General features: G+C 48.9%; 2 protein-coding genes across 5 annotated transcripts; one reads left to right on the forward strand and one right to left on the reverse strand.

Annotated features, from left to right (window-relative positions):
• Nucleotides 1-337: 337 nt before the first annotated feature.
• Nucleotides 338-20,103, forward strand: Lrrc56 (leucine rich repeat containing 56). 4 transcript variants are annotated; one of them, XM_028786863.1, is made up of 13 exons: nucleotides 340-557; nucleotides 2,047-2,117; nucleotides 3,337-3,524; nucleotides 4,646-4,733; nucleotides 6,094-6,154; nucleotides 15,484-15,580; nucleotides 15,657-15,857; nucleotides 16,367-16,550; nucleotides 17,009-17,170; nucleotides 17,247-17,311; nucleotides 17,547-17,683; nucleotides 17,892-18,031; nucleotides 19,433-20,103. In XM_028786863.1, exons 3-13 carry the CDS (start codon nucleotides 3,348-3,350, stop codon nucleotides 19,777-19,779), a joined length of 1,659 nt encoding a protein of 552 aa, XP_028642696.1. In that variant the 5' UTR covers nucleotides 340-557; nucleotides 2,047-2,117; nucleotides 3,337-3,347; the 3' UTR covers nucleotides 19,780-20,103. The 4 variants fall into 4 exon arrangements, with proteins under 4 accessions (XP_028642699.1, XP_028642696.1, XP_028642697.1 ...); XM_028786864.1 differs by lacking the exon at nucleotides 340-557 and adding an exon at nucleotides 611-667; XM_028786866.1 differs by lacking the exon at nucleotides 17,547-17,683 and having other exon boundaries at nucleotides 338-557; nucleotides 19,433-19,561.
• On the reverse strand, nucleotides 20,038-24,087 carry Lmntd2 (lamin tail domain containing 2). The gene is made up of 13 exons (XM_028786862.1): nucleotides 23,881-24,087; nucleotides 23,642-23,794; nucleotides 23,213-23,300; nucleotides 22,937-23,092; nucleotides 22,611-22,682; nucleotides 22,421-22,509; nucleotides 21,815-22,083; nucleotides 21,527-21,617; nucleotides 21,222-21,411; nucleotides 21,022-21,141; nucleotides 20,740-20,936; nucleotides 20,329-20,578; nucleotides 20,038-20,252 (listed from the first exon to the last, which is right to left on the reverse strand). The coding sequence occupies exons 1-13, from the start codon at nucleotides 24,063-24,065 to the stop codon at nucleotides 20,121-20,123; spliced, it is 1,992 nt and encodes a 663-aa protein (XP_028642695.1). The 5' UTR covers nucleotides 24,066-24,087; the 3' UTR covers nucleotides 20,038-20,120.
• Between the last annotated feature and the right edge of the window lie 1,279 nt (nucleotides 24,088-25,366).

Below are 25,366 nucleotides of genomic sequence, written 5' to 3' on the forward strand. Positions count from 1 at the left end.
CCAGGCTCCTAAGCACCGTCTCCGTCTCTCTCTTCTGGTGATTGGTCGAACTCCTCCCCACCGCGACTTGTTGTGGTTGGCTGAGCAACCCATCCGTCAGAAGCCGCAGCTAGGCGGGGCTTCCTGAAGCAGCGGGGAGGGCAGTGTCGGAACTTGGGTGCTGCACTCAACAGTGATGTCTAGTTCCTAGGTACAGAAGAGAGAGACGGAGACGGTGCTTAGGAGCCTGGGATTCCTCCAGAGAGAAACTGGTGCACGCTCGGGTTGCGACGAGGGCCTGCCACAGAGCCTCCACCCTGCAGCCTCACCAAAAGCCCAAAGGCCCACGAGCGGAAAGGGCATTCCGACCCGGTCTTGGCGTCGGGGACAGTCAGCACCACGGACGCGGAATACCAAAGGAAGACAGAGTTCGCCGGAACCCCTAGCTGCCTGTTCTCGTAGGCAGCGTCGGCCCATCACACCGCGCTCCTCCGGCTTTGGAGAAGACCCCCTACCTCTCTCAAACTCGAGGTTTCAATACTGCGTCTTCTTGAAGAACGACCCCGAAAGTCAGAAAAGTTGGTATTGGGGCGAAATGAAGTGTTCCACCCACTCAAGCAAGTAGGGTACATCTGTGTCAGACGCAAATGACATGTTTTCAACACTTTTTGAAATTTCAAAGAAACGAGTAAGCACGTCCTCAGAAAACCAACAGGGCTTTACTCAGGTGGTGCAGGCCTGGGGTTGCACGCTCACCCCGGTCGCCGCCCTGGGTGCGAGCTCGGCTTGTTCTATTCATCTAGCAGGCAGATAACCGAGAGCTGGCCAGAAGCCTCTCAGGGGCGGCTCTCTGAACCACTGTGAGTGTCTTCACTGAGTTCAGCCGTCCGGCTTGTTTCTCTTACTCTAGGGAGCTACTCCACCGGATCTGCCGCGTGTCCCGGCAACCGTTGCTAGGGGGCGGGGCTCATCTTGCCGCAGCCCCGGATGCCCGCGGCTCACGAATATTTGGGTATTCAAATGAGCCCCGCCCCCGTTGCCATGGCGCCAGGTCCGCAACCCCACCGCGGTGATAAAAATAAAAAAAATAAAATAAAGCCCTCACTTGAGAGAGCGACCGCCGCGGTGGAGGGGCCTAGGGCTGCGCCCCAAGACTTGGGCACCCTGGCCCACCCCTCAGGTGAGAGCCTGGCACTGCCTTTCCATGTCCTTTGCGTTAGGGGGAACCTGGGCCGAGGAGTGCGGCCCACTTCTTGTAGGACAAGGCATACAGGACAGAGTAAGCAATAAGTGGAGTGCAGTGGAAGGGGATCACTCTCTTTTTTTTTTTTTTTGGTGGTTTGGTTTTTTCGAGACAGGGTTTCTCTGTGTAGCCCTGGCTGTCCTGGAACTCACTCTGTAGACCAGGCTAGCCTCGAACTCTCGAACTCAGAAATCCGCCTGCCTCTGCCTCCCAAGTGCTGGGATTAAAGGCGTGCGCCACCACCGCCCGGCTGGGATCACTCTTACTAGAGAAATGTATCTGGAAAAGACAGGAAGTACAGGAGTTAGGGGTCGGCCAAACCTAGATGGAGGCCACAGAGGATGACCAAGAAGAAAGAATACTTAATGTTCTGAACAGAGTTCTCACTCTATCCATTGTCTCTTGAGTATAAGATCTGGGGCCAAACACCTCTGTATCTTTAAGGAGAAACAGTTTATGGGTTTCCTACCAGAGGTGTAGAGACACCTGAAATAACTCTAAAAGTATGGGAAGGAGTGCAGGAGAGGTGGGCCCACAGAGGATAGTTGACAAGAGCATTCCCAGGATTACCCTTTAAGAGTAGAAGTCGGATTTGAATCATGTCTTCATTTGCACTGGGTGACCTAGAGGGACCCTGGCTGAATCCTCACTATATGAGCTTCATCCTCCATTAGAATGGTCACAGGGAGTTCAGGACCAGGCCTCCAACTAACCACCCCCCCATTCTTGTACCTGCTTGCTTCTGGATGCTGTGACCTTGGCCAGCTCAGGTGCCACGGAACACACTGACCTAACCAGGAAGATAACCTAATTCTCTTTTACAGGTGTTACATGTAGACATATGTGGCCCCCTTGCCCGGATGTTTGACCTACAGCAGGAGCCAGCTACCTTCAGGTACTTAGAGGAATGTGTGGTTGGAGGTAATGTCTGCTATCTTGATCCTAAACCTAGACTCAAGAGACCATTAATGAAGGAAGATCCACACTCATGGTCTGGGACAGCCCAGCCCAGGGAACTGTCAGTAACCACTTGCTACTGGTCACTACAGGCATCTTGTTCGTATCCCTAGTCTGACAGCCTTTTAAAAAAACTTTATCTTATAAGCACGTGTGTGTGTGTGTGTGACAGAGTACAAGTGCCCTCAGAGGCCAGAAAAGGGCATCTGAAGCCTTGGTTACAGGCATTTGTGAGCCATCCAACATGGATGCTAGGAATCAAACCTAGGTCCTCTGCAAAAGGAGCAAGTGCTCTTAACCACTGAGCTAGCTTTCCAGCCCCAATTCACAGCCTTTGTGAGGCCCCAGATAGCAAAGCTTGGAGCCACACTCATTGTGTGGACACTGTGGGAAACAAATATAGACCCAGGGGCCAAGGAGATAGCTCAGACAACAAATTGATTGCTTTGTAATCATGAAGACCTGAGCTTGATCCCCAAAATTATCATACAAAATGCCAGGCGTGGTAGTGTGGGGCTTATAATCCCAGCACTGTGGACACAAAGCTTAGCCTACTTGGTGAGTCCCAGGCTAGTGAGAAACCTTATCTCAAAAGTAGAAGATGGCACCCGAGGCACGGCACCCAAAGTTGTTCTCTGGTCTGCACATACACACACATGCACACACACACTAATACATACACACACACATAGTAAAATGGATAAATACATCTTTTTTAAAAAAATACATAAGCAGCTGGGCGGTGGTGGTGCACGTCTTTAATCCCAGCACTTGGGAGGCAGAGGCAGGTAGATTTCTGAGTTCAAAGCCAGCCTGGTCTACAGAGTGAGTTCCAGGACAGCCAGGGCTACACAGAGAAACCCTGTCTTGAAAAACAAACAAACAAACAAACAATACATAAAATCGAAGGGACAGTATCAGCCTAAGCAAAAAAAAAAAAAAAAAAAAAAAAAAAAAGCTGAACCTAGGGCCAGGGATGTGTGCTATCCAGTTATCTAGACCATTGACGTTGTCCCAGGCCCCTCAGGCCAGGCCCCTCAGGCTGGGAAATGGAAAGCTGATAGAAGATCAGAGTTGTTCTAGTGGCTTTGTGGGCCATTCATTGCCTTGAACTAGAACCTTGTAAAGGAGACTTGACCCTCTGCTTCTCTTAACAGGTTGGACGTGGATGGACCCAGCCTGGGATGGATCCCAGGGATCTCGACCAGGCACAGCTAGTATCCGGGTACGGGAGCTGAGCTGGCAGGGCCTAAACAATCCCCACCCACAAAACAAGAGACTGGGCAGCCATGGGGATATCCATAGGGATCGGCGGGTGGAGGAGCACCTATCCCCTGCTCGATTGGTAAGTGATTAGGGCCTGAGGCTCCGCCATGGGTCTGCATGAAGTGACATCCTGGTACCCTTTCTGCTGATATCTAGCTTTCCCTCCACTAGGTACCCCCTGCCTTTCTACCCTTAGGGTCCCTGCCAGTAACCCCAAGTGACAGCAGACACAAGCATCCCCAGGCATTGAGATCACAGATGGCACTGTTGGGCCAAGATTCCATAACTATTGTCTGAGGCCTGTGCTCAAGCCAACAAGAAGTCCTTTACTCAAGAGCTAACATTGCAACAGGGAGGACAAAGAGGTGGCATAGTGGGATGCTGGAAAGGCAGCTGGTCATGGTCCATGGCTCCCTACCAAGGCTAGAGTTTTTCTGTCTCCTCTGTCCCTGCCTCAGGCAGGGTCTGTCCTTGGTACATTGACTACATTGGCAGCAGGTAAAGATTTTCCTCCAAATCTAGTGTGAGAGCCCATTGTTGTACCCCATCCCTGAGTCCTAAGGTTTTGTAGAGTCCACCTGGGTGATTCTGATGCTCTCAGTACTTAGAGTTTACAACTTACTCATGGTTGACCACCATGAAGGAGAAAACCTGGGTGGATGGTATCACCCAGGAACTCCTCAGAGTAACTGGTTAGCCTGCTAGGCCAGAACCTGCATGTGCTCCCCAGGGTATCCACTGATGCCATAGCAGGTGTGGCCCGGGGTCCTAAGAGACCACAGCAGCATTTTACACACAAGAATGTCTTGTCTAGTCCATCTACAAGAACAGACAGACCAGTAGGTCTCCCACGCCTTGACTTCCAGCATGAATGTTTTTGTATGTCCTCTGGTCCAGGTATGCTGTGGCTGGATGCTGCTCAGCAGGCCGCTGGGGTCCAACTGCATTGTTGGGTCTGTTCTGAAGGTCTCATCTAGAGACTGGCACCCCAACTGCAGGCCCTTCCCTGGCAACACTCCTTCCCTGATAGTCAAACAGTTACAGTCTCTGCTCATGTCATGCCCACCAGCCAAACTCTTATGGAAAGCCCAACCTGGATGAGTCAGGGGAGCACCTCCACCTGCTCCAGTAGGCACCTTTACAGAGTCCTCAGCCGAGAGCATGGAGAGAGCCTGGAGTGACACCTGATGATTTCTGCAGCAGGCCCTGGCCCAGGTAGATGACCTCCAACTGGTGAGGGTGCTGGAGATGTGTGTGGACACCCGTAAGAACAGCCTGGGAAACTTCGGTGAGAACCGCTGGTCACACCCATGCCCCCGTGACTGTCACAGCTAGACCTTTCAATGAGCCAATTATATTTCCTGGTTGTAAATGAAAAGCTAGCAAACACCTTGGGCAGCATGTCTCTTTCCTTAAGATTGGACCTTAGAACTAAGATCCATCCATACTCAGCTTAGAAGTTTTAGCCTGGGGGTCTATATTCTTAAATGACTTTTCAGAGGGGCCACACCAAATCCCAGTACCAGTATGGCAAAATAGCAAAGGTACTGTGCACCCATGCAAAGTACTCCCAGAGCTTATTTGGAAATGATCTGGAATTTATAGATGCAGTGTACAAATATTATATTGATCCCTCATGAACCCTTTCCCCAGAATCCCCTTCTACAATTACCACAGAGATGTTATCATTCTCTCTCTCTTACTCACAGCTTCACTTGAGCACACACACACACCTGAAAACCATGTTTTTTTAATCTGTTTAAGATATGGTTCCTCTTGTTCATTAATGCTTTAGTGCCCGCTTCCTACAGAGAACATTATCTTAAGTACTCTCAGTACAAAGATCCAAGTCTGAAAATAATACTGATTGAGCGCTCTTATCTATGCCACAGACCTTGTTCAAATTTCACCAAAACCATCCCAACAGGAAAGATTCTTGATGTTCAGGATGCTTGTGCATTTTGTTTGCTTTTCTCTGATTACAAGTGAAGTTAAACACTCCCCATCCTGGTTAGCTTGGTTTTTAGTTTTGCATATAAGTGTTTGACAGCTCCATGTAGGATCTCTGTGGACCTGTGAAATCAAAGAACACCTGCTCTTACTTGGGGCCTTATAGGCTATTCTACACCCCTCTTTTCATCTTTCAGGGATTCTGTCTCAGAGGGCCAAGGTCCCACCCTAAGAAGCTTTGAAAATGGGAGCCTTCTGGAGCTTTAGGCTGTGCAGGACATTGGCAGGGCATTCCTGAGATATGTTACCTAATTTGCTGCATAGTGAGAGATCTCTCTCAGGGTGGGGGATGCGTCAGTCAATAAGGGGAGATGCTCAGGGTTCACCTCACCCATGCCACCCTGGATCCACTTCTAGCTAACTCCTTGCCAGTGTGTGTACCTTCTGCACCATTTTACCTGTGCTAGCCTATACATGGGTGAAAGGGCATGTGGTCCTACATGGTGATGGAGAGAAGGTTCAGAATACCCTCAGAGGACCCACAGAGTCAGTCCCACTATGAGCCAGAAGAGGCCATGGGCCTGTGAACAGCCCCTTAGATGTTGATGCCTCTTGGGAGTATAGGGAAGAGAAGACACTGCAAAGACGTGGGCAGGGTTGTTGGGGCCAGGCCAACCTCTTCTTCCTATGGTCCACAGGATTGCACCTCCCTAACCTGATCCAACTGAAGCTGAACCACAGCTGCCTGGGCTCCCTCAGGTGAGAGTCTGGTCTAGGGCAAGCAAGGGCTGGGCCTGGAACTCAGCGATGGCAGGCTGCCCCTATTTTCAAGACTCTGTTTTACCCTGTTGACCCTTGGAGGGTGAAGGCTACTGTCAAATGGTTTTAGAGACATTATTCAGGTGTGGGCTCTGTGGAAGGGGGAGAGGAGAGACTCCAGGGTAAGACCCCTTATGGATGGGTCCCAGGTATTCTGCCTTCCAAGTATCTTGGTGTCCCTGGCTCCTATTTCTAGCACCCTACAGTGAGGCAAGTACCTCTTATCACCCTCCTATGAGGTACCTGTCACTTGTGAGTGATAGGAAAACCAAAGCTGGGGTCCTGTTCAAGGTGGTCACACTAGGTCCTGTGGCTGGTAGGCCAAGTGTGTTCCCTGACTTCCAGAAAAGTGAGGGGTTTCTGGCAGACAGCCTCAAACCAGTCTAGACTTAGAACTTGCAGAGATCCCTTACTTCATTGCAACCCAGGCATTAATTATACCCTAAGGTCCAGGAGATAGAGGGAAGTGGCTGATATCCCTAGGAAAAAGAGAAGGTAGGCGCTGCCTCCAAGCTGACACTCCTCTTGAAGCTAGACGCAGCAGAACACATATCTCCTGAACAGGGACTGAAATATTAAGAAAGTTTAGTGTTCTCAGAGTTCTCAAGAACTAGCTTAAAATATTGCATTCAAAATGCTAGGCCACCTTGTGGTTCTGTCTCACAGGACTAGAAAGAACGAAGCAAGAGTACCAGCAGACTCACAGTTTGAATAAAGGTGTTTGTGAAGATGCTGCTGGCCCAGGCCTAGAAGTGTAAGGAGGGAAATTCCAGTCAAAATTCTAGAAAGAGGCTGGGATGTAGTTCAGTTGGTAGAGTGCTTGTCATTCATACATGAGCTCCTGGATTCAATCCACAGCAGCAGACACACACACACACACACACACACACACATTGCTCTGGCTCTCTCCTCTTGCTCTCATTTTCGCTCAAGTTTTTAACTATCTGAATTGGTGTGGCATCCAGTTGTTTCCCGTTGATCTCCTTACATTGCTGTTTAACAAATAAAGCATTAAACAGAATTCAACAAAACAATGAAGATGTATAAATGCAGGCAAAGATCTGAGAGCTGATGCCTCTGCATCATGGAGCCACTCGGTGCTGGAGCCCAGCAGCCCTTTCTAGAGAAGACACAGGACCTGGGCTTGCATGGTTTTCTAGCAGGTGGCTCTTCCTTCAGATTAACAGAGAAGTTTTCTAGGTCTGGGTGAACAAATTATTTCAAAGAACAATAAAGGTCTATAAAAAGAAAGCACCTAAAATAAAATGAAGGATGCCAGGTATGGTAACAAACACCTTTAATCCCAGTACTTAGAAAGCTGAGGCAGTGTCATTTCTGTAAACTCAAGGCCAACACAGTGTACAAAGTGAATTTCAGGCCACCCAGGGCTGCACAGTGAGACCCTGACTCTAAAAAACAAACAAACAATAGAAACCATGACACAGAAGTAAAGGTGGCACACACTAAGGAATAATGAAGCTGGGTGTAGTGGTGCAGGCCGGTGATCTCACACTAAGTATCAAAGTTGAAGGTTAGCTTCAGCTCCATAGATAGTGAGTTCAAGGCCAACCTGGAACACATGTGACTCTGTCTCAAAATGACAAAAAAGAAACATAACAAAATAATTCTAAAGGAAATATATTGAGATTGCAAATGTTTTGAAAACACCCTCAGCAATTTGATCACGGCAAAGAAAAGTGTAGTGCGATTTTTCTTTCTTTCAGTTATCCAATCCTGTACCTAAGCTCATTGGTGTTTACCAACCTGGAATGATTGAAAATTAACAGATATTTATAACAGGAAACAGATTGAATAACAGCATCCCCTAAAGTGCTATTTTAACTTAGATGACTGCAAAGATGAGCATTAAATATTAAAATCTCAGGTAGTGTCATAAGGGCTAGGAAATAACTTTAATATGGTGGCTGTCATCTCACCTGAAGCTGAGATAATTTAGCCCCTAAAATAACTGCCAACATACATGCAAATGTTCTAAATGCATGGGCTGGAACTGACACAGAAAGACTTCATGCTGTCAGAGCTTGGTCAAGCATCTGTTGCTCAGTGCAACTGTGTGTGAAACCCCACTTACACTCTGATGCCCCACAGATAATTTGTTAAAATAAATTTGGATGGTCAGGCAGTGGTGGTGCATGCCTTTAATCCCAGCACTTGGGAGGCAGAGACAGGCAGGTCGGTGAGTTTGAGTCCAGCCTGGTCTACAGAGATAATTTTAGGATAGCCAAGATCACACAGAGAAAACTCTTGTCTCAAAAAACCAACCAAACAAAACAAAATTGCACCCCTTTTACATGCTTATCATTCTCTTCTCCAGAGAGGTGCTGGGGCTCAATTCCTATACCATGTGCTAATTTAGGGATGGATTATCTTTTCTTGTAAATTCCTAGGAATTATCTTTTATATTCTGGTGCAAAGTTGTCTGCAAAGCAATGTCATTCCCAATAAACTCCAGTCTGGCCTGTCATTTGTGAGGACCATGTGTATATGCAAAGAACTCTGGATCATCAGCCGGTCTCCTCTTACCTCAGTACTGGGTTATCTATGTAACTTCACAGTCTGTACTACACTCTCCTCTGCTAACCTTACTGCAGACTGACCTTGATAGTCCTCAGTCATTGTGGCTCTAGTTAGTTGGGATGAGGTCATGTTGGAAGAAGGTAGGCCCTATCAGTGAAATGAGAAAAAATCAACACACATACTGAAACATGCCATAAGAAGATAAAGTTGAAGGTTGGCAGCCATGCTGTGAAACCAAGACATCAAACATGACCTGGGAGGTGCCTCCATCTACAAAGGGGGCTATTTCCCCTGTGAAGTATAGGCAATGTCCTCAGAACCCTTTTCCACACCACTAGTAAGAACTGGCACAGTTTCTTCCACCAACTATTATCTAAGAGATGGGAATTATAGACTTAGTGGATCAACTAGCTCTACCACCTACCTCTTGCCCCTGGACCAGGTAATACTTAGAATCAGGTTCCTAAAACCAGAGCCACATAGGCCACATATACTGCAGTAGCAGTGGTTGTATATACTATCTTGTTTCTGTTTTCTTTTTTTTCTTTTTGTGTAATTATTACAAATGTGAGGAAATACTATACTAACAGGTATAGTGGTTCACACCAGTAATCGCAATGCTTAGGAGGCAGAGGAAGGGGTATTGTGATGAGTTTGTGCCCAGACTGGACTATAGAGTAACTCTGACCCAGCTTGTCGGAGAATGAGATGCTATTCCAAAAGTTGAAAGGAATGATAGGAGGAAGGAAGGGAACAAATAGCAAACAAAGAAGTTTCTTGTTATTGTTTTTGTTTGTTTGTTTTGAGACATCATTTCTCTGTGTAGCTGCGGTTATCCTAGAAATTCCTCTGTAGGCCAGGCTGGCCTTGAACTCACAGAGATCTGGCGGCCTCCTCTGCCTCCCAAGTGCTGGGATTAAAGGTGTGAGCTACCACATCCAGCTAGCAAAGCTTTTAATAATTGCCAGAAACTGCTAGACAATAGTGGCCCATGCCTTTATCCCAGAATGTAAGAGGCAGAGTCAAGCAAATCTCTGAGTTCTAGGACATCCTTGTTTACAGATTGTTTTCCAGGACATCCAGAACTAAAGAGAAAAACCCTGTCTTGAAAAAAAACAAAACAAAATGACAACAACAAAAAATGACAGAAACTGGGCTGAAGCTATAGTTGAGTCTCTGGTTAGATCCCCAGCACTGTATAAACCAAGCATGGTAGGTAGCCCATGCTTGTAATACCAGAATGTGAAAACTCATGCTCAACTACATATGGAATTTGAGGCCAGCCTAGGATACATGAGACTCTACCTGCCTACTCTCTGAGGTTAAAAGAAAAAAAAAAAAAAGACCTGAGAAGAAACACTATTGGTTTCCTGAGTGGGTCATGTCTTGTTTTCAGCATTACACCATCAGATCACAGTCTTGCCTCCTGATTGCTAGCCCTTTTGCTATTTTTTTTCTTGCTTTATAGTGCTAGTTAGGGCCTAGTAGCCAGAATGATAGTAGCAGGCATCCTGAGCTTATTCCTGATTTTGACTGGCATGTGTCCATTGTCTCCATCAAGGATGATGTAACTGACATTTCTCCCTTAGTCTTATTGTTGTGTTCTCCCTTAATGAATTTTATTGACCCCAATGTCAATACTACTGGATTATATTTCCATTTTTCATTATTTATATACTTACGGGTATTTTGCCTGTATGTATGTCTATATACCAAGTGTATGCCTGGTACATGAGTAGAGCAGAAGAGGTCTTTGAGTTCCCTGACACTGGGGCTACAGATAGGTATGATCTGCCATGTGGGTGTTAGTACCGCTCGTCCTCCGGAAGAATAGCCAGTGTTCTTACCCTCTGAGCTCTCTCTCTCTCTTAAGCTCTGGCCTCCAACTTTGATGGTAGTGCACCTGCCTAAATAAACCTCCCAGATTAAGGCATGTGGTACCATAGGCTAGCCTTGAATTTTGCTTAACCTAGGCTATATTTAGACTCAATATATTCCTTTGCCTCAGCCTTTTAAGTACTGATATACACCTCAACCCCCAGAGTTTGTTTGTTTGTTTGTTTTTGTTTTTTCAAGACAGGGTTTCTCTGTGTAGTCCTGGCTGTCCTGGAACTCACTCTGTAGACCAGGCTGGCCTCAAACTCAGAAATCTACCTGCCTCTGCCTCCTAAGTGCTGGGATTAAAGGCGTGCACCACCACCGCCCGGCAATCCCTAGTTTTATAACATACTTTTAAACACGGCTCAACCAGAAGAGTCCTACTATCAAATCAGGTTTTTGTTGCTCATGGTGGTGATGGTGGTAGTAGTGGTAGGGGCAGGGAATGTATTGTGCACACACATATATGCAGGTGGCATTGCCTATGCATATTCATGTGGAGGCCAGAGGTCAACATTGTCTTCCACGATCACACATTATTTTTTTAAGATATGATCTCTCATTAAACGCAGAGCTTGATGTTTCAGTGAGGTAAGCTGGCCAGTGAACCCCTGGGATGAGCCTACCCCGGCTCCTTGCTTCTCAGTGCTTAGACTGTGTGTATGCCGCTATGCCTGGCTTAAGTGGGTGCATTCCTCATTCTTGCACATCAGGCACTTTACCCACTTAGCCATCGTCTCTGTTTCAGTCAGTAACCACCTTGTCAAGGTTTAAAGCTGTTGGTGCATGCTTCATAATAGTCTTTTGTCATCTTCCATCACTGCCATGGCCACCTTGACTCTCTTTTCAAATGCACTGTATGTGCACTGTCTCTCTTAACTTTAACCCTTCATAGTCTTGCCAGTTAGAAAATCAAGTCTGGGCAGTTAACCTTCTCTGCTTGTTACAGCTCAGCCTTCTCCTGAACTCACTCATCCTTCCCTCTTGGCTTCGTTATTGTTTCTTCTCCTTGAGCTGAGGGCTTGCTGCAGTTCTAATCCTCCAGCTTTTTTCTTTTTTCAAACAGTCTCAAGTAACCCAGGCTGACCTAAAACTCGCTATATAGCTAAGACTGGCCTCAAATTATTTTTTGTTATTTTATTTATTGTTATTTATTTATGGTTATGGTTATTTTGCCTGCCTGCATGTATGTCAGTGAGCCATATGCATGCCTGGTACTCTCAGAGGCCAGAAGAGGGTGTCAAATCCCCTGAAAATGGAGTTTTAGGTAGTCGTGAGCTGCCATGTTGATGCTGGGAATTGAACTCCGGTCCACTAGAGAAACAGCCAGCACTGGTCCATCACCTATCTCTCCAGCACCTGGTCCTGAGTTCATCATCTTCCTGCCTCTGCTTCTACATCCCATGTACCAAGAATACGGGTGTGAGCCACAGTGCCTGGCTTGGTTTGTCTGGTTTTTGGCTTTTTGAAACAGGGTTTCTCTGGGTATCCTGACTGTCCTGAAATTCTTTCTCTCTGTTGATTGGCTATCCTTGAGAGATCCACCTATATCTGCCTCCAGAGTGCTGGGATTAAAGGCATAAGCCACCACACCCAGCTTCTTTTATTTAAAATATTCAGTGGTTGGGGGGTCTCACTAGGTTGCCCAGGCTAGCCTTGAACTGAGGTCATGATATTGTCTCCTTCAGCTTTCTGAACTGTATGCAGTACAGGTGTACCACCATACCACGCTATTTTAACTTTTTAAAATCTAGACTTTTCTTTGTATCTGTTACAAGACTCTACAAATGGTATATGCTTTACTTTTTGCCATCAACTCTTAAAAATTTTTAAGTTTTCCTATTATTACAAGGTATGGCAAAATCTAATTATTTCCTAATACTCCTCTACAACAATAAGAATCCATCTTTAGCTGGATAAGTGGCCCACCAAACAAATGGAAGTGGCCTGACTCCTTGAAGCTCAGCAGTCATGTAACTATTTTTCAGAGCTCCAGGGTGCAAGAAGTGGCTAAGCTCAGAAAAGGAATGGGCAAAAACAACTAAACTGCCTCAGCTACAAGCAAACTGAAGGCATTCCTTCCCTCAGGAAACCAATGTGAGCTAAGACCGGTGTGAGAAAACTAAAACTCTGTGACGGAGTTTAAAAGACAGACAGTGCCGCAGTTAAGAACACTCGCTGCTTTCCCAGAGGGCCTGAATTTGGTTCCCAGCAGTCATGTCAGGTAGCTAACAACCATCTTTAACTTCAGCTCTAGGTAGTGGTCTAACCTTCTTCTGGTCTGCCAGGATATCTTCACACACAAGGCACATAAGTAAAAATAAATCTTGAGCCGGGCGGTGGTGGCGCATGCCTTTAATCCCAGCACTTGGGAAGCACAGGCAGGCAGATTTCTGAGTTCGAGGCCAGCCTGGTCTACAGAGTGAGTTCCAGGACAGCCCGGGCTACACAGAGAAACCCTGTCTTGAAAAACCAATAAATAAATAAATAAATAAATAAATAATAAATAAATAATAAATAAATAAAATTAAAAAAATAAATCTTGTTTTTAAAGGGTCACAAAGGAAGGACAGAACCAGTTCCAACAAGCTGTCTTCTAATCTCCACATGGATGCCATGGTGTCATATATACATGAGTAGACACACACACACAGAGGAAAGAGAGATAAGGGGGAGGGGAAAAGGAGGGAAAGAGGGAAGGAGGAAGGGAGGGAGGGAAGAAGACAGATAGATAGCCGGTGTGGTGGTACACCCCTGTATTAAGAGAGACACAGAGAGGAAAGAGACAGAGGGAAACAAAGAAAAGAAGAAAGAGAATAAACTACTATGAAAAATAAGAGTCACAGAGATGGTGACAGAGAGGAGGCCTAACTCAGAATCTGAGATCTTGACAGAAGTAAACTGATGATAAAACATAGAAAATTCAAAGACTACAGGAAACATGTCATAAAGTAAAGAGGCTTTGGAAAGAAAAAAATCAAAACATAACTGACTCCAGGATAATTAAGAAAAAAATCAAATTGCTTTTTTTTCTGAGACAGAGTTTCTATGTAGAGCCCTGGCTGTCCTGGAACTCACTCTGTAGACCAGGGTGGCTTTGAACTCACAGAAATCTGCTTGCCTGTGCCTCCTAAGTACTGGGACTAAAGGTATGCACCACTACACCCAGCTTCAAATTGCTTTTAAGAATGGGAAATGGGGCTTTCCTCAAACTCCCATGAAACATTCAAAGGCAGAAAAAGGTAGAGCATTGCCCTCAGCAGCAGGAAGACAACATTGCCAAGACATGCTCACCCCAAGTAGCTATACCAGCAGAAACAGCAGGGGTCTGTGAGAACCAAGAAATGAAGATTATCTGGATAAGACTATCTGCACAGGGTAACTAGAAACAAATTCTATCCAAGGGATAATTAAATAGTCATTTGATTACTGGTGTGGTGGTACACACCTGTGCTAATAAGCTGAAACATGAAAACTGCCTCAAGTTCATGGCCAGCCTGAGCTACAGACTGAGAACATTTTGAAAGGGGAGTCGGAAAGATGACCTAGCAGTTAAAAGCACACACTGCTCTTCAGAGGACCTAGATTCAGTTCCAGTACCCACACTGAGGGGCTTGGCACCACCTGCTACTCTAACCCCAAGGGATCTGATATCCTCTTTTGCCCTCCATGAATACCCACACAAATCTGTATACACACACACACACATTTTAAAAAGGAAAGAAAATGGTGATTTAAGGCAACTGAGTAAATGCTGAATCTTTACAACTGAAGGACAAAGACTAAAAATAAATGTACAGTAACAGCAGAAAACAAGCCCCAGATGGGCTCCATGGTAGATGAGTCCTTACCAAAAGGACTTAGGGCCATGAGAAACAGGTAGTTCATGAAGCCTGAGGTCAGGAGGCAATTTTACTACCAGGCAAAGAGCAGTTCAGTGCTACAGGAAGAGCATCACAGCAAGAGAGAGCAAGGACAGACCCTTAGACACAGAATCTGTATCCATTTCAGGGAAAAGAGGCTCCATGGGTATAGTAGGCCAGCATGGGAGGGAAAGCCGCAGGTAGCAGGTAGAGCTGGGCTAAGGCAGCAGCTTGAAGGCAGTTCCTCAGGGTCAATCTGGTATGTCTCAGGCTGGCCCCCGACCCTTCTAAACAAGTGGGTGCTGAGCACCCAGCATGTTTGGGAAGTGTTGGCTCTAGGGACTGCTGCGCCCACAGACATAAGCTGTCCAGGAACATACTTTAACTATGCCCAGGATGCTACAGCAGGGAAAGGTGGGGAGTAGGGATCTCAAGAGCCCATCAGCTGGACGCTACCACAAGCAAGTCACAGCTATCCCTGCACCCACGGGCAGCCAGAGTGGGTGGTAGCATGGCATTGGCTTCTGTTGGCTAAAGACAACCCCATGACAGGACTGATCACTTACAGTAGTTACTTTTTATTGTTGCTGCTGTGGCTAAATACCTGGTGAGAAGCAACTTAAAGGAGGAGAGGTTTATTTGGTTCATGATTTAGGGGCTACACCATCAAGGCAGGGAAGGCATGACAGCAGGAGTAGTAGCTCATATCCGTGGAAGTAGAAGCTTGCTCACATCTGAGCAGATTAAAAAGCAGAAAATGGAGTGCCAGCAATCAGCTGGCTTTCTCCCTTCCCTCATTTTACTTTCTTCAGGATCCCTGCCCATGAGGAGATGCCACCCACATTCAGGGTAGATCGTCCTTCCTCAGTTAAATCTTTCTGGAAATGCCTACACAGACATATGCTCCCAAAGTGTCTCCTAAGTGATTCTAACTCCAGTCAGGTTGACATTGAAGATTAACCATCACACCACTCTGCCTGCCTTCTGCAGAGACCTGGGCACTTCTCTGGGCCACCTGCAGGTGCTGTGGCTGGCTCGCTGTGGCCTGACTGACTTGGATGGCATTGGCTCCTTCTTGGCACTGAAGGTAAGTCTGTAGCACTTGGGGGCAAGGAATGGAGATTAGGTCAGACCCCAGCTGAGATCCCCCATGTGGTCCTTAGGAACTTTATGTCTCTTACAACAACATCTCGGACCTGAGCCCACTGTGCCTGCTCGAGCAACTGGAGGTGCTGGACCTTGAGGGCAACAATGTGGAGGACCTGGGGCAGATGCGGTACCTGCAGCTGTGCCCACGCTTAGCCACACTCACACTGGAGGGCAATCTGGTGTGCTTGAAGCCAGACCCTGGCCCTTCCAACAAGGTGTGTGTGTGGCACACCCAGTCAGCATATATTTGGGAGGGGCCCCCACAGAATGAGGACCTCTAGGCCCACATGTACCTTCTGGCTTGTTCCCTGTGAGCTCTATCTCTTCTGTTGCTGGAGGCCTAAACAGCCTAACTCTGTTTTGAAATATCAGGTATACGCAAGCTCCTTTACAGCAGGTGAATCCACATGTACCCCACAAATGCCTCACATGCTCCAAGTTCACTGTCTACCTCAGTAACCACTGCTTGTTGACCCATGATCAGCTCCACATGCTAGAGGGCTTCCTTAAACCTTGGCTCTGGGCTTCAGGGGTGAGGGTACACATTCTGAGAGGATGAAAGTCCAGTCCCACCAGGCCTTAGGCTTTAGTAGGATAAGGCAGTATCACTCTCATCTCCTTGGTCCTGCACCATAGCAGTCTGGAAGAGGGACTCCCAGGAAACAGCTGACCTACAGGGCTCAGTAAACTCAGGTCTACTGCCCTCCCCGCTCTCTCCTTATAGGCACCCCAGGACTACAACTACAGAGCAGAGGTAAAGAAACTCATCCCTCAGCTCCACATCCTAGATGAGGTACCCACCACATGCACCGACTTGCCTGCTCCCCAGAAGCTGAGCCAGGACTGGCTGATGGTGAAGGAAGCCATCAAGGAAGGCAGCGTGCTTGACATTCTCCTCCCTCGGCTGGGTAGGCCAGACATTTACTACAGATGTCAATACTATGCCCCAACCCCTGACTCCAGAAGAGACTTCTACCAGCCCTCCAGGAAGACAGGCCTCCACCAGTTCCCCAAGAGGACAGGATTCCTTGAACCCTAAGAAAAAAGACCTGCACTAGTTCCGCAGGCCTTTGAGAGATGGGTGACTGCACTTTATTCCCTTTCCAGTCATATCTCCCCAGATCCACGCACACTGGCCCCAGGTCAAGAGAATCCCATGAACAGCAACAAACAATTGGCTTCCCCTGTCCTATGTTGAGGGAGAGGAGGGTCTGAGGCTGTGGATCTTTCTGGAAGGAAAAGGAACTATCAAAGGCCAGTCCTGGGTCACATAGCTTCTTGAATGACAGGGTTGTGCTCTGTGGTCTGAGTTTGAGGCATGCTGGCTAGCATGAGCCCAGTTATCTCTGGTTCTAACCCTGGACAGATTGCCCCCACGGAGCCACCATTCGGAAACTTGACCCAACCTTGCCTGTGCCTGAGACTCAGCCATGGGCCTTGTCCCTGCTGGTCCCTGGGGGCCCCTTGCCTGAAGGTTTGCTTTCTGAGAACCCAGCCACAGAAGACCATGCCAGCAACCTCACCCATGGTAACTGAACCTATATGTCCCAGTGCTGACCCTGCAGTACCTTGACCCCAAACCATAGCCGTACCCTCTTCTTCAGGTCCGGGTCAAGTTCTCTGTGGGAACCCCACCAAAGGCCTTCGGGAACGAAGAAACCAGTACCAGGTATGCCTTTCCCAGACTCCAAAGCAGGCAAGGACTATAGACCTCTTTCCCAAAGTAGACCATCACCTATTGCCCACACCCCACAATATACCATCACCCAGAACCTTCTCCTGAATTAGACTACTACCCAGAGCTTCCCCCACCATATATCAATGTCCAGGACTACTGGCATGCCCATGCTCTGGCCCTCCCATTCCAGGGTCAGGGTCCCCATACCAGCCCTTTCCCTCTCTAGGAATGGGCACCCCTGGAACAGCTGCCCCCACATAGGCCAGATCTGGCCATCAGGCCCTCCACCCCAAGGCCTGACCCTGCAGAAAGCTGTGACCTGGCCATGACTGGGCTTCGGGCCTGGAGGGAGCCTGGCCTGCGGTTGGTGCCCCCTCTCTGCCAGCCCTATCACCTTTTATCCTGTGTGGTGTGGGGGGCATCTGGGATGGAAGCTTCCATGGCTGAGCAGCCACTGGTCCCCCAGGATAGCCACAGGAGCCACAGGCCAGTGATCCATCCCAGTGTGATGGTCATTTGGGTCTGGGTCTGAGACAGACATGGTTGCAGCTCTCCCTTTTCCCCACCTCAGTCCTCTTCTCCAAAGACAGCTGGAGTTCCAGCAGGAAAGACCTGCTCAGGTCCAAGCCCAGGACTCACAGAAGGCTCCTGTAGAACAGGAAGACCAGACTGGACCCAAAACTTCCCTAACCCCACCACGCCTGGCCTCAGGTACTACCCCGAAGCCTAAGAGTAACCTAATCCCTCACCTGGGTATGGATATCCCCACCTCAGAGCAGCCTAATATAGTTCAACCCCTTCCTTTGCCAGGCTCTGGGAGGAGCTGCATAAGACAATCCTTTAAGAAAAGTAGGGATGAGTAGGTTTCAAAACCTAGAGAGGGTTCCAGCCCAAGTCTTCCTCCACACCATAACCCCTCAAGGGCACCTGGGCTAATAAACGAGAGAGGGAAGCATTCCACAAAGGAGGATACAGGGCAAGTCCAGAGGCAAGCATCTGTTGAGAGCCTCATGGTAGCCAAGGGTATCCAGAAACAGACAACAATTCTCAGGAGAAACTGGTAGGAATCCAGGGGTAGGAAAGTACCTAACAGAACTATCAGGAGACCAAGGCAGAGAAGGTTAGGAACATCCAGTGGCTTCAACCCAGGCAGGACTGACCTGGGTTGGCATAGAGATACAGAATTAAGCCAGGCAGAACCCTTTCCAAAAGAACCAGAGTAACTGCAGATGAGGAGACCCCTACCCAGCAAGCCTTACAAAGGTACATTGTAGACAAGGACAAAAAGAGAAGTGCAAAGGTTGTCAATGACCATCTCTGAAGGATCAAACAACCATACTTTTGCGCCTCTGTAGACTGCCTGGTGCTTGGGGCAGTGGGCAGCAAGAGGGCCTTGAGAGGATCAACAACTGGCCATCCTGTGGACGAGAACTGTACAGGTTAAAGGACAGTAGGAGGGTGACCAGCAGAAGGGTTGTCTGGAACAGTGCCTGAATCTCCTGCTACAGATGTTAGACCTAAAAGGCACTGAGTGACCCTAGCCACCAACCTCATGCTATTACAGAAGCTTAAAAACTAGGCCTTCAAGGATGAACCATACTAGAGGATGAAGTTTAGATGACCCTGAGCCAGAGCCCAAGCCTCATGGCACTTTGTTGGCCTTAGAACAGTTGTTTTCTACCTCCCTAATACTGTAACATAGTTCCTCATGTTTAGTGACCCCCAACCATAACATTATTTTCATTACAATTCCATAGTGGTAATTAGCTACTGTTATGAATCATAAATATCTGATATGTAGGATATTTGGTATGCAACCCCTGTGGAGGTCAAACCCATAGGTTGAGAATCATTGCCCTAGAACTAGCCACCGGACTGAAGCCATATTTTCTCTGGGAAGCAGATGAAGCAGGGCAAAGGGAGGTAGCCTAGTGGGAAAGGGATGCTGCCCACCTGTAGGTATCACAAAGGTCTTTAAAACACTCTCTACCTGTAGTTGCACTCCCCCTAGTCTGCCACCATCTCCAGGCTGTAAGGTTATGGATGGGCACTAACTAACCATCTTGTCTGACAGGTCCTCTCTGACATGCTGTTTTCTTCCTTGCTTTCTAGAACTTTCCAGGACATCAGGCTTTCATTTGATCCCTTCTCCCCCAAAGTACCCAATGCCACCTGAGTCAGGCATCAGCTCCTTGGGGAGATCTGCAGACCTGCCCTTCAGAGGACGTAGGCTTAGAGTCCTGGGCAGCTTGGGGCCTAGCCTGGGTGAGGGGTCTGTCCTGGGTGAGAGATTGGCTGCAGTGACTGCCTTGAGAACCCTGGAGGTATCCTCAGGCCCCAGCCATCGAACCCAGGGGTGTCCAGACCCAAAGCCAGCACTAGGTCCAGCAGCTTGCCCTTCAGGGCTCCACTGCCTTCATCACCTGAACCCTATCCCTCCAGCCCATTCTCTCCCTTAGTATAACCCTCCCTGGCTGACATCTCTTGGCCTAGGTGGGGCCATAGTGAAGTGGGTGGAGCTGGGGCTGGACTCTTTAGATATCCCAGGACTCTGGGTCATCTATATGGCCCAAATTCTGAGCCTGCTTATCCTAGGGCTCAAAATGGCACAACCATCCTGGGAAGATTCGCAGGTTTCCTTATGTGGGGCAGTTCCTTTCTCTTGGGATACCATATACCCTCTGTAAAAGCCAAGCGAATCATTTTCAACTCTCAGGTATGCAGAAATGTGCTTTACTTTGTAAGCAATGGTTGGTTCAATAAATTATGAAGCTGGCACTGCCTGCCTGGCCTGGCTGACCTACAACCGCCGACACAATTCCTCAGTGATGGGAGGGTAGCAGAGGAAGCGGAAGCCATATCTGCTTTCAGCTGTGTTCTGTACTGACAGGGCTACCATGGGGCAACTCAGGTCCACGCTTTTCCGGCATACCTGCAGAAAACACTGGGGCCTAAGAGCTGTGTGGATTAGCAGATCAAAGAGTCTTGGGCCACAGCATTACACTCACCTGGACCTTGCGCTCCTGCCTACCCAGTGAGTCCTCAACAAGACAGATTCTTGAGGGACACTCTGGGATCACGGGCAGGAGCTCTGATGTCTCAGTCTTCACACCTTCCTGCTGTGGAAGAACTTCCCCAGGGGGAAGAAGCTTTCGGGTACTTAGGAGTGGCAAGATATCCCGGGTCTCTGTGGGGCGAAGAGGTCGTGAGGCCTTCAGTCCGCTAGTGCTGGAGAGCCTTTGCTGACGAACACCTGGCCTGGAGATATGGGAAAGACCTGAGGAGTATCCTAGTCAACTCCAGGCAAAGGTGGGTGTAATGCAAGATGATATGAGCCAGGGTAGTAGTGCTGTCCAAGGTGTCGCCTAGGGAAATAAGGGATAGGTTTTGAAAAGCAGAATCAGGTTGCTTCTGCCTACCCTGGCTTCTTGCGCTTGGCCCCATTATCCTTTTTCCGACCCTTCTGTGGTGATGAAGGTCGACACTGCTGTTCACCGGGGTCAATATTGGGCTCAGACTCTGAGAGTGGGAAGCGGTCAATGGACCAGTCAGTGTTGTCGGTGAAGATCTTTGAGCCCAGAGTCACGCAGGGTGCAGTTTGATGTTCACTGAGGACCTACAAGGCCATCAGGCCATGTCGTTAACTCTAACCAGGTGAGGCTGACCAGCTCCTCAACTCCTTGGCTGGGGTCAGCACTGACCTGGCCCTGGGGGTTGACTAGCACTGTCACACAGCCTCGGCTAGATTGGAATTGGAAGGGGTCCTGGCCTGAGGACACTGGCAGCTGCTTCTTGGTCCTGCTGGTACCTTCGCCCCATACCTAGGGAAAAGCCAGGTACTAGGTGAGGAACAGTGTGGACTGGGACAAGGCAATGTGGGCTAGCAGGCAGCAGGGCTCACCGTGATGTGGTGCTGCGGGGCTAGCAGAGTACCAGGTGGGAAGCGGTATATGCACACAGGGAAATCCCTCACAAGCTGCTGCAGAACAAAGCCACCCAGGTCAATCGTCTCTGCCTGTGACTGGTTGATGATGCGGATGAACTTCTCTCGGTGGCTGACGGCAGCAATCTTCAAGCAGCAGCCAAATGGGCTGGAGGCAGAAAGGGATGCTGAGTAGGGAAGAGGGGATCCATCCACCCAAGAAGCCACCCTTCATACAGTCCTTCCCACATTTCCTGGTGTGCTCATGGCTGGGCAGCCCTCACTTCAACTGGGGTCTTGTATATGGGTGGTGAAGGTCTGTATAGGATTCCAAAACAGTCTTGCTATACGAGGGTGAGCGGCTTTTATGGAGATCTAGAAAAAGAAGTCCTTTATGGGGGTGAAGACCATGAGCGAGAGTCCAGTGGGATGTTCCCTGGGAGGCCAGACCAGGGGTCTACATAATAGGGAAACAGCCACTGGGTTCAGATCCTGGGCAGAAGACATGCCTAGGACTCTGGGCAGAGATGAGAGGTTGCTAAGGAGTGAAAGGAAGATGCACCCAACTCCACCTTCTGTGTATCCGTTGAAGCTCCTAGTGCATTCCTGCATCTGCTCAGAAGCTAAATTTGTTCCCTGGGGTGGCTGGCCAGTCATCTTCTTTGCCTCAGAATGCAGAACCATCTGGCAGCTGCTGATGTCAGACTCGGTACTTTCCAGGCTACTGGTGTCTACCAAAGGCAAGGTGCTCCACTCCAGGATCTTGGCAGGCTTCTCTTTGTGCTTGATGGCATCCTCCGAGTCCCAGGCATCCACTTCAGAGGCCGGGGGCTGGGACAGCCTGGGACCATGATGTGTTCAGAGGCTGCTTTGGCTCCTAGAACCAAGGCCCATGCCTCCACCCCAGCCAGCCTCCCCAGTGCAATGGGAACCCTGGTTTGTGTTCTAGAACCTCAGGAGTCAGACTCAGCAATGGTAAATTAATAAAGTTGATGCTGACCTTGGAGCTCCTCCCCTTGTTCTGAACCTATTCTACAGACTACACATCATAGCTGAGGCTTAGGAGTTACATGACTTAGCTGGGGGCACTTAAGGATTCAGTGAGAACTAGTCCACTTCTGTCAAGCCAGGTCCTCCCTTCCCCTGACCCTTGGGGACTCCCTGACCAATGCAGTTACTTTTGATCCAAATGGAAACTCATGTTGGAGAAGAGGTTGGGATATCGGTGGGCAATGCTGTTCCAATCTACATCCTCCAACCGGAAACCCTGACAGGAAATAAGAGGTTTGTGGTTCTCCCATCTTGTAGGGCTTCAGAGGCCTTATCATACATACATGTGGTAAACCTCCTGTGGCAAGCCTTGCTCACCTCCCCAGCCGCGGGAACTTCAGCATACTCAGAAGAGTCACTGGGCTCCCTTAGAACCTCTGCAGTGACCACCTGCAAGAAGGAACAACAGACTAGCTGGCAGGGAGCTTGAGAGAGGTTACCCTTCCCCCACAGGGCCTCTCCTTTTGACCTTAACAGCACTGTGTGTGTACTAAATGAGGAGTGCTCCTTGTGGAGGCATCTCAAGGGAGACAGGTTTCTCAGGCAGGCCTGGAGGGAGCCCCAACAAAGACACCTGCCTACACTCAAGGAGTGTTGGGGAGGGGTACCTGAGAGGTATCATTAGGTCAGGAGCACAAACTCACCTCCACACTGCCAGTCTGAGACCTCAGCATGCGCCCCACCCAAGAGGAACGGGCTAGCTGTAGAAGGCATGATTTTTGAAAGGTCTGAAGCTCAGTCTCGAGCTGCTGCATTGCACAGAGGTTCTGCTGCAGTTTCTCCTCTAACTGCTGTTTCTCCTGATGAAGAGTTCCTGCCAGTGAGAGAGGCCTCCAGCAGCCCCACCTTTCAGACCAACCCTAGGTGGGTAGCTACAGCCTGCCAAGTCATTGCCCAGTTCCCAGATCCCACCCCCTCACCTGCTGAGCTTGTTCCTTCTGTGTTTTCAGCTCCTGGGTAAGCTTCTGGACCTGGTTCTGCAGGAATTTGTCTTGTCTTTTGGAGTTCCTGGTAGGAGGGGCAATCTTAGCAGTCTGTGTCAAGCAAGGGTTCCCGAGAGTAGGTTAGTAGTGAAGGAGGCCCCCAGCCACCAAACCCTGAAGGCACATACTATAACAGGCCAGTGCAGATTAAACCCTAACAAGGATGGGCAGGGGTCTCCATGCTAGGAAATAGGTTTACATTTCCAGCACACTTATTCAAGGGTATGGCAGGTGTCAAGTCATACAAGGAGTAAAGTTAGAAGCAATCAGGTAGAGGAGGGCTCAGTGGTTGAGGCTGGGGTCAGACAGAAACTAGGAGCTACAGCAGGGTAGGACCAGAGTTGGGCTGAGGGTTTCACCACTGACCGCTCAGAGGGAATCCCTGCCACCTCCTGCAAGATGTAGTAGTATCGGGCATTCTGGCCATTCTGAACAGCCCACCGAAGTGCCTGGATCTCTAGTTCTCTCTGTTCCCATAACAGCCTCAGGGTACGTGGGTCCAGGGTTTCAGGGGCTAACCTGCAATTCCAGTCCCCTGTGGTTTGATCAGGCTGGCCCATTGGCTGGCCCAGCCCAGGAGGCTGCCCCACCCCCTGCCTCCTTACTGCTGCTTGACGGAGCAGCCCATCGGTGTACATGTATAGAGCTTAGTGCTCTGAGAACCGGAAGGAGCCGCTCTGTCCACGGGTGTGCCAACCGGAGACCCTAAGTCACTGCTGTCTGGCTGTACACCTGCTGGAGCTGGGGATACCTGCTTATCTTCAGACTCCTGGGAAGACTTAGGGGCCATGCTCGATGTTGGTCAGGAGCTGGGAAGGAAGGAAGCAGAATAGAGTCTGCCCTGTGTCCCAGGTGTGGGAACCTCATGGGACTCTTGTGTGCCAGAGAGGTCCAGTTAGCACTTGGCAGTTCTTTCTGAGGAGGCCTACAGGTAACTACTCAATAGGACATAGGACTGCTGCTCATACAACTGTCCTAATCTCTCTGTTTCGGACTAAGACAGCAGATCACTTCCTGGGTAGCATATCCCCAGTATATACATATATTCCTTACTGTCCCTTCTTTTCCCCCTTCACCTCAGCCAAGAGCTAAGATCAGAGGTGCTAACCTTTTGCCTGAAACTCTTATTCATGTCCCTCCCAGCCCAGGAACTCACCACCATACTCACCTGAGGCCTAAACCCACAGAAGGCCTAGGGAAGGAAGCATTCTATACTGTTGCCATGGATTTCTGTACCTGAGGGGGTGGGGGAGGTATCTGTTACCAGAAGCCTCCAGAGAGACACAGGAGGTCAGGGCCATGAGTGTACTCTGTGCCAATACAGTTTGGATCTGTAAGCTAGATTACTACCCACTCAGCTAAGCTAAGGAGGCCCAGGGAACTATACAAATCCCTGGAACCTGTCCTTAACCAGAGGTGATAGGCTGGTACTAGCAAACAATGGCATCCTATGAGTAAATTCAGTGTGTGTGTCTGGGTGTCTGCGTGTCTGTGTGTGTGTGGGGGGGGAAGAGATATGTAGGTGTCGAGTATATAAATGGTCCTAGGGAGGTGAGCTGATTAGGGGGCAGTCAAGGATGTTGATAAGAGACTGGAGTGGGTGTGCTAACTCTAGCCAACAAGTGAAGCTGTGTCTGATAGCCATCTACCTAACTCTTGGAAGCCTTATCTTCCTGTGTTTATCTCCACATCTCCGGGCTCTCCTCAATGGTGATTCCACTAGTGAACCCTGAAGGACATAGCTTCTACCTCAGAGTGGAAGTGAGGCCTAGAAGGTTCCTTCTACCTTGTCTCTTCCACAGCCTCATACTTCCATCTGCTTTCTGATGGCCACAAGGGCTTGGGAACCCCCTCCCACAGCTCTGTGATTGGGAAGAGCACATAGAGCTGGTCTGCCTTGATTTAGCCCACACAGGACAGCAGGGAAGATGTAGAAGCAGGGGCCCGCTTCAGGGAGGACACTGGGTCCATTGAGGGAGGGGAGAGGATGGAACTTTAAACAAAGACCCCAGGATCTTTGTCCCAGTCAGCCTCAGGGACGATCCCCTCCCACACCAGGGTGCAGGGCCCACTAGACTACTTGGCCCCTAA

This window comes from Grammomys surdaster, unplaced genomic scaffold, assembly GCF_004785775.1.
Source record: "Grammomys surdaster isolate TR1022 unplaced genomic scaffold, NIH_TR_1.0 125603, whole genome shotgun sequence".
Classification (NCBI taxonomy): domain Eukaryota; kingdom Metazoa; phylum Chordata; class Mammalia; order Rodentia; family Muridae; genus Grammomys; species Grammomys surdaster.